At 46.3% G+C, this 12,231-nt stretch overlaps 1 protein-coding gene across 1 annotated transcript; it reads left to right on the top strand.

Moving 5' to 3' along the window:
• Positions 1-1,143: 1,143 nt before the first annotated feature.
• On the top strand, positions 1,144-2,019 carry LOC120104778. Its single transcript, XM_039116537.1, has one exon. The coding sequence runs from the start codon at positions 1,144-1,146 to the stop codon at positions 2,017-2,019; it is 876 nt and encodes a 291-aa protein (XP_038972465.1).
• Positions 2,020-12,231: the final 10,212 nt, after the last annotated feature.

Below are 12,231 nucleotides of genomic sequence, written 5' to 3'. Positions count from 1 at the left end.
GATCCAGCCCCTTCGCCATCACTGCCCGCGTCTTCTCCTCCGAGATCAACGATCCACTCCTAGCAGTCGAAATCCCAGCATCTCCGCCTCTTCCTCTGCCCGTGACGCAGCCCGCAGCCGAGCCGTGCGAGCGTGAATCCCCAACTCCTCTCCGTGATCCCAGCCTCCTCCGCGTCCGGGCATCCCGTGATCTCACCTCCGCATCTCCAGCGCGCTCTCAGTGGATCCATCAAGGGGGAGAATGGGTATAAAGAGGGTGGCCATCGGGTTGAAAAGGGGAGGAGGGGGCTCGGTTCAACAGAAAAATAGGGGAGACCCCCTGTTTCGGTGAAAAGAAGAAGAAAGCCGAGAGGGAGAGAAAAAGAAATTTAAAAAAAAGAGAAAGGAGGGGGAAAGAGAATATTTTGTGATATTTTGGGAAGAATGAGAGGGGAAGACTTTCACTTGAAGATGGGAGGTCGTCCGGAAGCCATGCGCGGCTAAACGTCTAGTCTAGGGCTGGATGAAGCCCTAGCAATGTATCAAGGCATTGTAGTTCTTATTTTTTTTATTATTTTGGTGCTTGTTTAAATTCTTATTTTCAATGAAATATTCCTTTATGATATTTAAACTTTGAGCATGCTAGTTACTAATCATGTTTGCTAAAGTAGTCTAAGATGATTCATGCCTAGGAAGATGAAGTGTGCTGCATCCTAGATTAGCATACTTAGGTAGACACTTCATGCTACACCGAAGATAGATCTTCCTAACACTCTTTATGCTTTTATTTTAAAAGGCTTGTAGCCAATTTGCATGCCTCTCGAAAAGATAAAAATTAAGAACACAGTCCCTAATGCAATGCTACGCGGTGGATTCCAAACCCTAGATCTATCTACTTTGATAAATTTTAATTCGTACTCATAGATTAATTTAGTTAAATCAAGTTAGCAAATCCTTCTTCTTAATGTATTTTTAAAAGAAAAATAACTTATTCTTCAATCCTTGTGGACCGACACCCGTAATCACTATACTACAGGATACGTGCTATTGTGTGGTTTATTTTTGAAATTGAAAGAACCGATCAGAGCTCCAGAGATTGGAACATCCGAAGGACCAAGTATTCAGCTTGAGGAGACAATAAGTGCTTCACAGTTGATGCAAATGATGGTGCAACAGCAAGCTGCTGCCAGAGCAGACATGATGAGGATGGTAGAGGTACAGCAACAGTTCTTGCAGCAACAGTTGCAGCAACAGCAAGCAATATATCAACAACAGCAGCAGCAACAGCAGCAGTTCCAAGGCACTGCAGCTCAGCCGGAGCATCGAGTCAGACTGTTGGATTTTCAGAGATATGCACCCCCAGCATTTAAAGGTACGGCTGACCCGATGGAGGTTGAGAGCTGGCTGAAACAGATAGAGAAAGTCTTTCAAGCTCTGAGGTGCCCTGATGAGGAGAAAGTCCTTTTTGCCACCTTTATGTTACAGGGTGAGGCAGCTGACTGGTGGGAGATGGAGAAAGGGAAGCTTGGTTCGGATGATGCCCCCTTCATTTGGGAGGAATTTAAAAAGGTTTTTCATGAGAAGTATTTTCCCCAAGGTATCCGATTCCAGAAATATAGGAAGTTTGACCGACTGGAGCAGGGTGATATGACAGTTGCCCAGTATGCAGCAAAGTTTGAAGAGATGTCCCGATATGCTCCGATCTTGATATCAGAGGATAGTGATCGAGCAACGAAATTTGAAAATGGACTCAGGGGATGGATTCAACAACAAGTCGCTGCTTTTGAACTGTCTAGTTATAAAGATACAGTTAACAAAGCCCTAGTGATAGAAAAAGGGCTTGACAATGCCCAAGCTGCCAGAGAAAAGAATATGAAGAAAAGGTTTCGACCCACTGATTCTCCGAGCCAAAATAGTAGACCCCTCAAGTCGAAGGATCAGAGACCGAATCAAGTCGTCACCAGAGACAGAGGTCAAGCCCGAGGTGCTATTAGATGCTACAGATGTGGGGGACCTCATCTCAAGCGAGATTGCACTTGAGTTGGAAAGACATGTTTTTCTTGTGGACAAGAAGGCATAAGGCTATTGTTTGTCCTAATGGGAAAGAACCGCAGAGGCGACAGGCACCACAGTCCTCTCAAAGAGTTCCTGTAAACCGAGCACCTCAGGAGGGACAGCAGCAAGAGGGAGGGCAGCAGAGGCCTAGGATCCAAGGGTGGGCCTATGCACTCACAGAGCAGGATGCCAGGGCTTCTAATTCAGTGGTGATAGGTACTAAATCCATCCCTAATACTCTCTCTTATTTGGCATGTCATAAATTTTGTTAGGTTATATATGTTTGTGCATGTATGGTTAAAGATTGTGATTAGGTGCCTTGTTACTATGTTTACAGGAATGATTAGGTTATTGTCTAATGATGTGAATGTTTTATTTGACTCTGGTGCTACCCACTCATTCATATCGGCCAATTTTGTTAGAAAGAATACTGAAATATCACCTGTGCCATTAGAATTTGATCTCTATGTCTCAACGCCAAGTGGAGATGTTATATTAGTTAATTCAGTTTGCAAGAATTGTATTTTGGGCATTGAGGACAGGGAAATGAATGCAAACTTGCTAGTCTTAGAGATGAATGATTTTGATTTGATCCTTGGTATGGACTGGTTGGCAGCATACCATGCTACTGTTGATTGTTTTGAGAAAACGATCAAGTTTCAGATCCCTGGTCAGCCAGTGTTTGGTTTATTGGGTAGCAAGTCACCTCATCAAATGAAGTTAATCTCGGCTCTACAGGCTAAGAAGCTTCTCGCAAAAGGTTGTGAAGGATTCTTAGCTGCTGTGTTAGATACCCAGAAAGAGGAGCCCAAGTTAGAGGATATCCCTATGGTGGCAGAATTTTCAGATGTGTTTCCAGATGAATTGCCAGAATTACCCCCTGATAGGGAGATTGAATTCTCCATCGACTTGATTCCTGGCACTAGTCCAATTTCAAAAGGTCCATATCGAATGGCTCCAGCTGAATTGAAAGAGCTGAAGGAACAACTACAGGAGTTACTGGATAGGGATTTTATCAGGCCTAGTGTTTCTCCTTGGGGCGCTCCTGTATTATTTGTGAAAAAGAAAGATGGTAGCCTCCGACTCTGTATAGACTACCGAAAATTAAACAAGGTGACAATACGGAATAAATACCCACTACCAAGAATTGATGACTTGTTTGATTAGCTGCAAGGGGCTCAGGTTTTCTCGAAGATTGATCTTCGTTCTGGCTATCATCAATTGAAAATAAAGGCAGAGAATGTGCCCAAGACAGCTTTCAGGACCAGATACGGGCATTATGAATTTTTGGTCATGCCTTTTGGTTTAACAAATGCACCGGCTGCCTTCATGGATCTTATGAATCGGATATTTAAACCTTATCTGGATCAGTTTGTAGCGGTGTTCATTGATGATATTTTGGTGTATTCAAAGAGCTCACAAGAACATGAAGAACATCTAAGGGTAGTATTGCAAATTCTTAGAGAAAAGAAACTATATGCTAAGCTATCAAAGTGTGAGTTCTGGTTGGATAGTATTTCTTTTCTTGGGCATGTAATCTCCAAGAAAGGTGTCTCTGTTGATCCAATGAAAGTAGAGGCAGTAGTTGGATGGAGTAGACCTACCAATGTAACTGAAGTGCGCAGCTTCCTAGGATTGGCTGGATATTATAGAAGATTTGTTGAGGAATTCTCCCGTATTGCCATGCCTCTAAGTCGCTTGACTCAGAAGCAAGTGAAGTTTGAATGGACAGATAACTATGAATAGAGTTTTCCAAAGCTAAAAAAGCGTCTGGTGACAGCCCCAGTGCTAGCTATTCCATCTGGAACAGAAGGCTTCACCATCTACAGTGATGCATCTCGTAAAGGACTTGGGTGTGTTCTGATGCAGAATAGGAAGGTGATAGCTTATGCCTCTAGACAGTTAAAGTCATATGAACAGAATTACCCTACACATGATTTGGAGTTGGCAGCGGTAGTTTTTGCTTTGAAGATATGGAGGCATTACTTGTATGGAGAACACTGTGAGGTTTTCACAGACTATAAGAGTTTGAAGTATATCTTCACACAGAAAGAGTTGAATTTGAGGCAAAGAAGATGGCTAGAACTACTGAAGGATTATGACCTGACTATTAGTTACCATCCAGGGAAAGCAAATGTAGTGGCTGATGCTTTGAGCAGAAAATCCTCAAGTGGGCTGGCAGCATTAATCACTATACAGAAGCATATTTTATTAGATTTGGAGAGATCAGAGATTGAGATACGGCTACATGATCCTAAGGTACATTTGGCTACCCTCACAGTGCAGCCTACTCTGATTGAAAAGATCAAGATGTCATAGAGAGAGGATCCAGAGTTACCGAAGATCAGAGAAATAGTAGAGTCAGGTGTGCAATCAGAATTTTGAGTGCATGAAGATGGCTCTTTAAGATTCGGGAACAGGGTATGTGTGCCAAAAGTACCAAAAATGAAGAAAGAGATTCTTGATGAGGCCCATAACTCAGCTTATACAGTGCACCCAGGAGGTACTAAAATGTACCGGGACTTGAAAGAAAATTTTTGGTGGAGTGGAATGAAGCGAGATATAGCTCAGTATGTAGCTCAGTGCTTAGTGTGTCAGCAAGTGAAAGCTGAGCATCAGAGGCCTGCTGGACCATTACAGTCTCTTCTCATTCCTCAGTGGAAGTGGGAACATATCACCATGGATTTTGTGACTGCTTTGCCTAAGACTCCTCGGGGTAATGATGCAGTGTGGGTGATTGTTGACCGACTGACCAAGTCAGCACATTTCTTGCCTTTTAGAGTTGGCTTTCCTCTGGAGAAATTGGCAAGTATGTACATAGAGCAAATTGTGAGGCTGCACGGAATTCCAGTTTCAATGGTGTCTGACAGAGATACTAGATTTGTGTCACAATTTTGGAAGAGCCTTCATAAAGCTCTTGATACAAGACTGGACTTCAGTACAGCTTTTCATCCACAAACTGATGGACAGTCGGAGCGCACTATTCAGATCTTGGAGGATATGTTAAGGGCTTGTGTCATGGATTTGGGTGGTGCATGGGATAGTCATTTGTCGCTGGTTGAGTTTGCCTACTACAACAATAGTTATCAGGCCAGCATTCAGATGGCTCCTTTTGAGGCATTGTATGGCAGGAAATGTCGATCTCCAATTTGTTGGGATGATGTGGGAGAAAGAAAAGTATTGGGTCTAGAGATAGTACAGCAAATTGTGGATAAGATACAGGTGATCAGAGAGCAGCTCCTTATAGCTCAGAGTAGACAAAAGAGTTATGCTGACAATAGGAGAAGAGAACTGGAGTTTCAGGTTGGTGATCATGTTTTCTTGAAAGTATCTCCTACTAAAGGTGTGATGAGGTTCGGGGTTCGTGGCAAATTGAGCCCTAGGTATGTTGGTCCGTTCGAGATCCTGGATAGAGTTGGAGAAGTGGCATACCATTTGGCTCTACCTCCAGCTTTATCAGGTGTACATACTATATTCCATATTTCAATGCCGAGAAAATATATTCTGGACCCAAACCATGTGGTAGATTTTGAGCCTATAAGTCTGCATGAGGACCTGACTTATGAAGAGTACCCGGTACGGATTGTGGATAGAAAGGACCAAGTGTTGCAACGTTGGACCATTCCTTATGTAAAGGTACAATGGAGCAACCACTCAGAAAGAAAGGCTACCTGGGAGCTCGAGGAAAAAATAAAAGCCAAACATCCTCAACTCTTTGGTATTCCAGGTACGTTAATTTCGCGGACGAAATTTTTTTCAGGAGGAGAGAATGTGAGACCCAGAAAAAAAAAGAAAAGGGTGGACGGGCCGGCCCGAAAAGACCAGGCCCATCCCCCTTATTACGATCGTGCCCTAGGCACGATCGTGGAAGAAGAGGGGTGAAGGGGCGGCGGCGGCACTAGTGTTGATCGCCGGAGGGGACCAAACACCGGAGAGGAGACCGAGTGCCGAGATCCGGCCGGCCGCGGGGGAAGCTCCAAAGCCTCCTTTTCTTCGGTGAAGACCATCCACAAATCGAGAGAAGAGAGGAGTTTGATCCGAACTCGCTTCCTCCGATTTCTCGCCGGAAAGATCGCCGGAACACCCCGTCGGACCGAGGTAAGCATGGCTTCTTCCCTTGTGCTTCTTTTGCTAGGGGTAGGGCTATGTGAAATTGGGTTTTGGCCGGTGAAATCGCTGGAGAGGGGTCCGAAATAGGGTACCCCTGTTTCGGCTTCTCTCCTCCGAATTTCACCACCGCTGGCCGCCAGGTTGGCCGGGATTCATGGCGGCGGGGTTGGTCGGGTGTGTGTGAGGGTCAGAGATGGATTCCTAGGGTTTGTTGTGGATGGGAATGGTGGACCGAGGGCTTCCTCTCGTGGTTCCACCCTCTTCTTCTCTCCCTCTCGTCGGTTCGCCGCCGGCCGGCGACGATGGTGGGACCTAGCCACCATGGCTGCCGTCGGGTGGGGGAAGCCGAGCCACCATCACGGTGGTTTTTCCGTGGATGAATGAAGGAAGGGGGAGGGGACCCTGTGTCGGTTTTTTTTTTGGGAAGAAGAAGAAGAAGGAGAAGAAACTTCTTCTTCTCTCCCTCTCTTGGTCGGCCACCATCGCCGGCGACTGCAACAGAGACGGCCGGTGATGGTTCGGCTAGCGGTGTTGTCGGGTTGGGGAAGGAGAGGGCACAGCCACCATGGTTGTTGCCCTTGGATCAAAAAGAATTTGAGGGAGGGAGATGTATTCCCAACCATGAAGAGAGAGGGATCATCCCTTTCTTTTGGTCTCTTCACCAGGACCGGCCATCATTGCCGGCATGGCAGCAGCCACGACTGGCGACGACAAAGACCGGTGGTACAGGGTGGGAGTCGAGCCACCCCGACTGCCCTAGATTTGGAGGGATTGAGATGTTTGGGGACCTAGTGATGGACCCCATAGTAGAAGTGAATTATGTTTTAGAATATTTAAATATTGAATAATTTAGTCTGTGAAATATAATTGATGTTGTAGGGGAAGAGTCAGCGGTACCAGGAGATTTTGATCAGGGGACTCAGCACTCCAACGCGTAGGTTGTGATTCGGATCTGTGCTTGTGCCAGTCTACAATTTCTGTAAGAATTCCTACAACTGAGCACCTCTATTTATGCATGTATGGAATTTATCGTTGGTTATAATTTATCAGTATGTTGATATTAATTTTATGAGCTTGTATGACACATATGAGATGTGCATTTTGTTATGAAAATATTGAAATAATTAAATTGGGAAGAATTAACATATGTTTGAGAATTTAAGAAAATATGTGATGTGATTGGAATTTGATTAAACATATAAAACTAGACATGTAGAATGGGTTGGACTAACCTTGTCATGAGATAGCCTCTACGAGCTTATGCGTAGGATAGCTGCCCGAGCTGATGCGTGGGATAGCCTCCACGGGCTTACGCGTGGGTTAGCCTGTACGAGCTTATGCGTATGATAGCCTCCACGGGCTTACGCGTGGGATAGCTGCCACGAGCTTATGCGTGGGATTTATGCAGTCTTGGACTGGGACATGAACTTGGTTAGTCCAAAGCCAGAAGTGAAAAAGTCTGAAAACTTGAGAATCAGAGTATTACGTGAATGGATCTCATAATGTGAAAAAGGATTTATGTATATGAAATGGTTATATATATTTGTTATTTGTTGAGCCTTTGAAAAGATGAAATGACATTTATTTGATGCTTTGATTACTTTATTATTATTACTGTGTATGGCTGTTGGGATTCTTACTGGGCTGGAAAAGCTCATACTACACTTACATTTTTTTCATAGGCATTGGATTCGTAGAAACTGTCGGGTGAGACAAGAAGTGAGCTCGATCTGGAATCAAACTGCTAGATGGTTAAAAGCAGCTTATCTTTTATTGATGAACATTTGAAAATCTTGTAATTGAATCGATTGTTTATTTGGACATGTCGTATTTGTCAATTTGAATTAATTAATTAGTTGTGGATTTATTGAATTGTTGTTTATCTTAGTCCTTGCATAATCTTTAGGGCACTGCTCTAGGGCTCGTGCGGCCGGTCACGTGCCGGATCCGGGTGATGAGTACGGGGCGCGACAGTAGCTATGATCTTCTTGGAAGAGACAGTAACAACTCTGGATGCTAAAGTTGAAAAAACAAATTATTCCGTGAACCCTGTCCTACCCAGATCTCGCCATTGGAGCTTGTGGGGCCAACAAGATTGTCCTTCACTTATAACAAGAATTTTTGTCATGTACGGCAACCGACAGGCGTTGGTCTCTCCCCTGCAAAAGTCGGATTCATCTCTCCACTGTTTCTACATCGAGTGATCGAGATCTATACGGAATGCTTTGAAATCTATGCGAGATGTCATCCAAAGATTCAACTCAAACCTATAGCAACGTGCAGAAAATCTTGACTGAAAACTAGCTTGCCAAGAACCATCTTCGCGTGTTCGGCAACATTTTTTTTCCTTCTTTTTCCACACAAGAAGATAGGCAATGCCTATCACAATCATTTCATTGTGGAAACTAAACGAGGCACAATCTTCAAGCAAAAAGTTACAATGAAAGCCTTCGATATCAGAACTGAACCTTTTTTTTTTTTTTGGCTAAAAGTCAGAACTGAACTCCGCAAGAAGCAGGAGTTAGGGCTGTCAACGAGCCGAGCCGAGCCCGAGCCACAGCAGGCTCGGCTCGGCTCGTTCTATAAAAGTCTGGGCTCGGGCTCAGGCTCGGGCTCGGTATCGAGCCCTGTACTGGGCTCGGGCTCGGGCTCGCCTGGCACAGCTCCGGCTCGGGCTCGAGCTCGTGAGGCTCGTTTGCCCGAGCCCAAGCCTGCCCCGGCGGCCGGCGCCCCATCCCTATCATTCGTCGGAGGACGGGAGGAGAGAAGAACGAAGGAAATAAAGAAAAAAAGAAAGAAGAGAAGAAAGAAGGGGGCGGCCGCGAGCACCACCGGCACGGACGTCGGCCGCGGGTCGACCGCAGGCGCTACGGGTGCCGGAGGCTCGGCCGCGGGTCGACCGCAGGCGCTGCGGGCGCCGGAGGCTCGGCCGCGGACTGAGAACTGAGGAGCAACCGAGCAAAGAGATGATGGACGGTGAGGAAAGAAGAGGAAACTTACCAGCAAGTCGGGGTCGGCCGGTCGCCGGTCGGGGGTCAGCACCGCAGCAACTCAGCAAGTCGGAGTCGGAAAAGATCAGGGAGGAGCAAGTCGAGGGGTCGAGTCGTCGTCTCGTCGAGATCTAGATGATGGAAGGGGTGAGGGGTTCGAAGGAGAGGGAGGGCCGGAGGCGGAGGGGTTTGGAGGGTGAGAGGGGTTTGGAGGGAGGTAGGGGTGAAGGGGGGTTTGAAGCCTTGAAGGGTTTGGAGGGGAGGTTTCGGTGGTGCTGTGAGCCTGTGACTGCTGTCTGTGGAGTCGGGATTCACAGCCGGCGGCGCGGCGTGCGGGCAAAGGAAGGCGGAGCGCGGCGGAGCTGGGGCTTCAGGAAGTCGGGGAAGGCCGGAAGGGGATCGCCGGACGCCGGATCCAGGAACTAGGGCAGCCGTAGCAAGTCGGGGGAGGGCTGGGAGCCTGGGAGTGGGAGAGGCCGAGACTCGAGAGGGACTGAGGTCTAAGGGAGATTACGGCATGAGCATTTAGGTCGACGGTGGGGGGCCTGGGGGCTGGAGAAAATGGGATTTGGCTATTGGCCATGGGAGTCGGGACTCGGGAGTCACACTCGAAAGGGGGCTGGCTGGGTGGGCCCGTGGGCCGTGGGTCATGAGAGAATGGGAGTTGTTTCCTTGTTTAGCAATTAGCATTCAGCAAATAGCGAAAGGTCCAAGCTTGTTTGGGCTCGTGAGCTGCTCGGGCTCGGGCTCGGATGTAAACGAGCCTCATATTGGGCTCGGGCTCGTTTGACTAACGAGCCGAGCCCGAGCCGGGCTTTTATCGAGCCGAGCCCGAGCAGCTCGGCTCATTAACAGCCCTAGCAGGAGTCCAACCAATGATGCCTCAGAAAAAAATATTTTCTTAATAGTCCAAGTTGGCATGTGGAAAAGTGATCTTTTTGCTGGAATTCAAAAGAAGTTACAATTGAAGAAGTTTTGCCGTTCATGTACCCTGGGAAGAGCAACAGTTGGAGAATTCCTACTGATTCATATACCTAACATTATTTGTCTTTTAATATTAGGGTAATTAATTCCCCACCCTCCAAAAGACCGTGCTATAATAAAAAGTTCCGGTTGACTGGTCTTGAAATTTTCAGTCCAATATCTTTACCAAGTTTAATTTCTGATCCTTGAGCCCCTTTTATTTTTTTTTAAAAGGCCGAAAATGCCCCTGCCCTCCTCATCTCCCATTCCCAAAGGGGAAGAAGAAAAAGGCGTCGCCGCCGACCACGGCCCGTCCCCGCCCGAGCTTCCTCCTGCAGCTGCTGCCAGCCCCGGTTCGCCTCCTCCCGAGCCCCTTCCCGCGGCCCTGCCCCCTCCCGAGCCCCATCCCGCAGCCCTACCACCTCCCGAGCCCTCTTCTGCGGCCGCGCCGCCAGGATTGCCCCTGCCCCTGCCCCCTCACGAGCCCCCTCCTGCAGCCATCGCCGGCCGCAGCCCGCCCTCCTCCCGTGTCTGCCACGGCCCGGCCCCTTTCCGAAGCCACCGGCCTCGTGGGAGGAGAGGTGTTCTCCGCTGGCCAACCGCGGCTACCGCCACCGGCGGCCCCGCCCCCTCCCGCGGCCCCCTCCTGCGGCCACCGCAGCCCAGCCCCCTTCCGGCGCCGCCGGTTCGCAGGAGAAGAAAGAAGAAAGAAGAAGAAGGGAAGAAGAGAAGAAAAAAAAAGAAAAAAAAAGAAGAAAAGGAAAGAAAAAGAAGAAAAGAAAAGAAAAAAGAAAAGAAGAAAAAAAGAAAAGAAATAAAAAAGAAATAAAAGAAAAATTAATAAATTAATAAATGCATCAATATATATATATGAACGAATAAATAAATAAATAATATATTTTAATGAAATAACATAATTATAAATAAATAAAGCTGCCGCGGCTGGGCCCCCTCCTGTGGCCGCCACGACCCAGCCCCCTTTGGCACCACTGGCCACACGGGAGGAGAAAATAGAAGAAAAGAAAAAAAAGAAGAAAAGGAAAAAGAAAAGAAGAAAAGAAAAGAAAAAGAAGAAAATAAAAAAAGAAAAAAAAGAAAAGAAAAGAAAGAAAAGAAAAATAAATAAATAAATAAATACATATATATATGTGAATGAACGAATAAATAAATATATATATATAATATATTGTAATAAAATAATAAATAAATAAATAAATAAAGTGGCCACGGCCGGGCCCCCTCCCACTGCCGCCATGGCACGGCCCCTTTTGGCGCCGCCGGCCTCACGAGAGGAGAAAATAATAAAAAGAAAAAAATTAAAAAAAAGAAAGAAAAGGAAGATTTAAGTGTGTGCAGAGAAGACTTAATTGTGTACAGAGAACACTTAACAGTATGATGCACACATTTAAGTATTCTCTGTATACAATTAAGTCTTCTCTGCACACATTTAACTGTGTGATGCAGAGAATACTTAATTATGTGCAGAGAAGGAAAGAAAAAGAAAAAGAAAGAAAAAGAAGAGAAAGAAAGAAAAAGAAAAAAAAGGAAAGAAAAAGAAGAAAAGGAAAAAAAAGAAAAAAAAAGAAAAAAAAAAGGAAAGAAAAATAATACTTAACTGTGTGATGCATAGAACAGTTAACTATGTGAAGAGAAAACTTAAGTGTGTGTGCAGAGAAAACTTAATTGTGTACAGAGAATATTTGACTTAACTGTGTGATGCACACAGTTAGATGTCCTCTGTACACAATTAAATCTTAAAATCTTTTCTACACACACTTAATTGTGTGATGCAGAGAACACTTAACTATGTGCAGAGAAGATTTAAGTGTGTGCAGAGAAGATTTAATTGTATATAGAGAACACCCAGTGCCGGCTTGAGCCTTAGGCGACCGAGGCGGTCGCCTAAGGCCCCCGGCCCACGGAAGGCCCCCGCATGGCTCGGTTTTTTTTTTTTGCTTAATATGCGAGGCCCCCACCACCAGTGCAGCACAGATGGGAAAGCTAGCTGATAGCTAGGCACTGGCAAATGGGGAGTGGGTGACGGCTACCAAGCTACGCCCGTACGCCGCTACAGCGCGTCTCCTTCGGCCCTTCGGCGTCTCCCTGACGATAGACAGGGTCACAGGCTAGGCGC

This window comes from Phoenix dactylifera, unplaced genomic scaffold (genome assembly GCF_009389715.1).
Source record: "Phoenix dactylifera cultivar Barhee BC4 unplaced genomic scaffold, palm_55x_up_171113_PBpolish2nd_filt_p 000100F, whole genome shotgun sequence".
Classification (NCBI taxonomy): Eukaryota; Viridiplantae; Streptophyta; class Magnoliopsida; order Arecales; family Arecaceae; genus Phoenix; species Phoenix dactylifera.
Note: the sequence above shows the minus strand (reverse complement) of the source record. Positions and strands in the feature narration are given on the sequence as shown.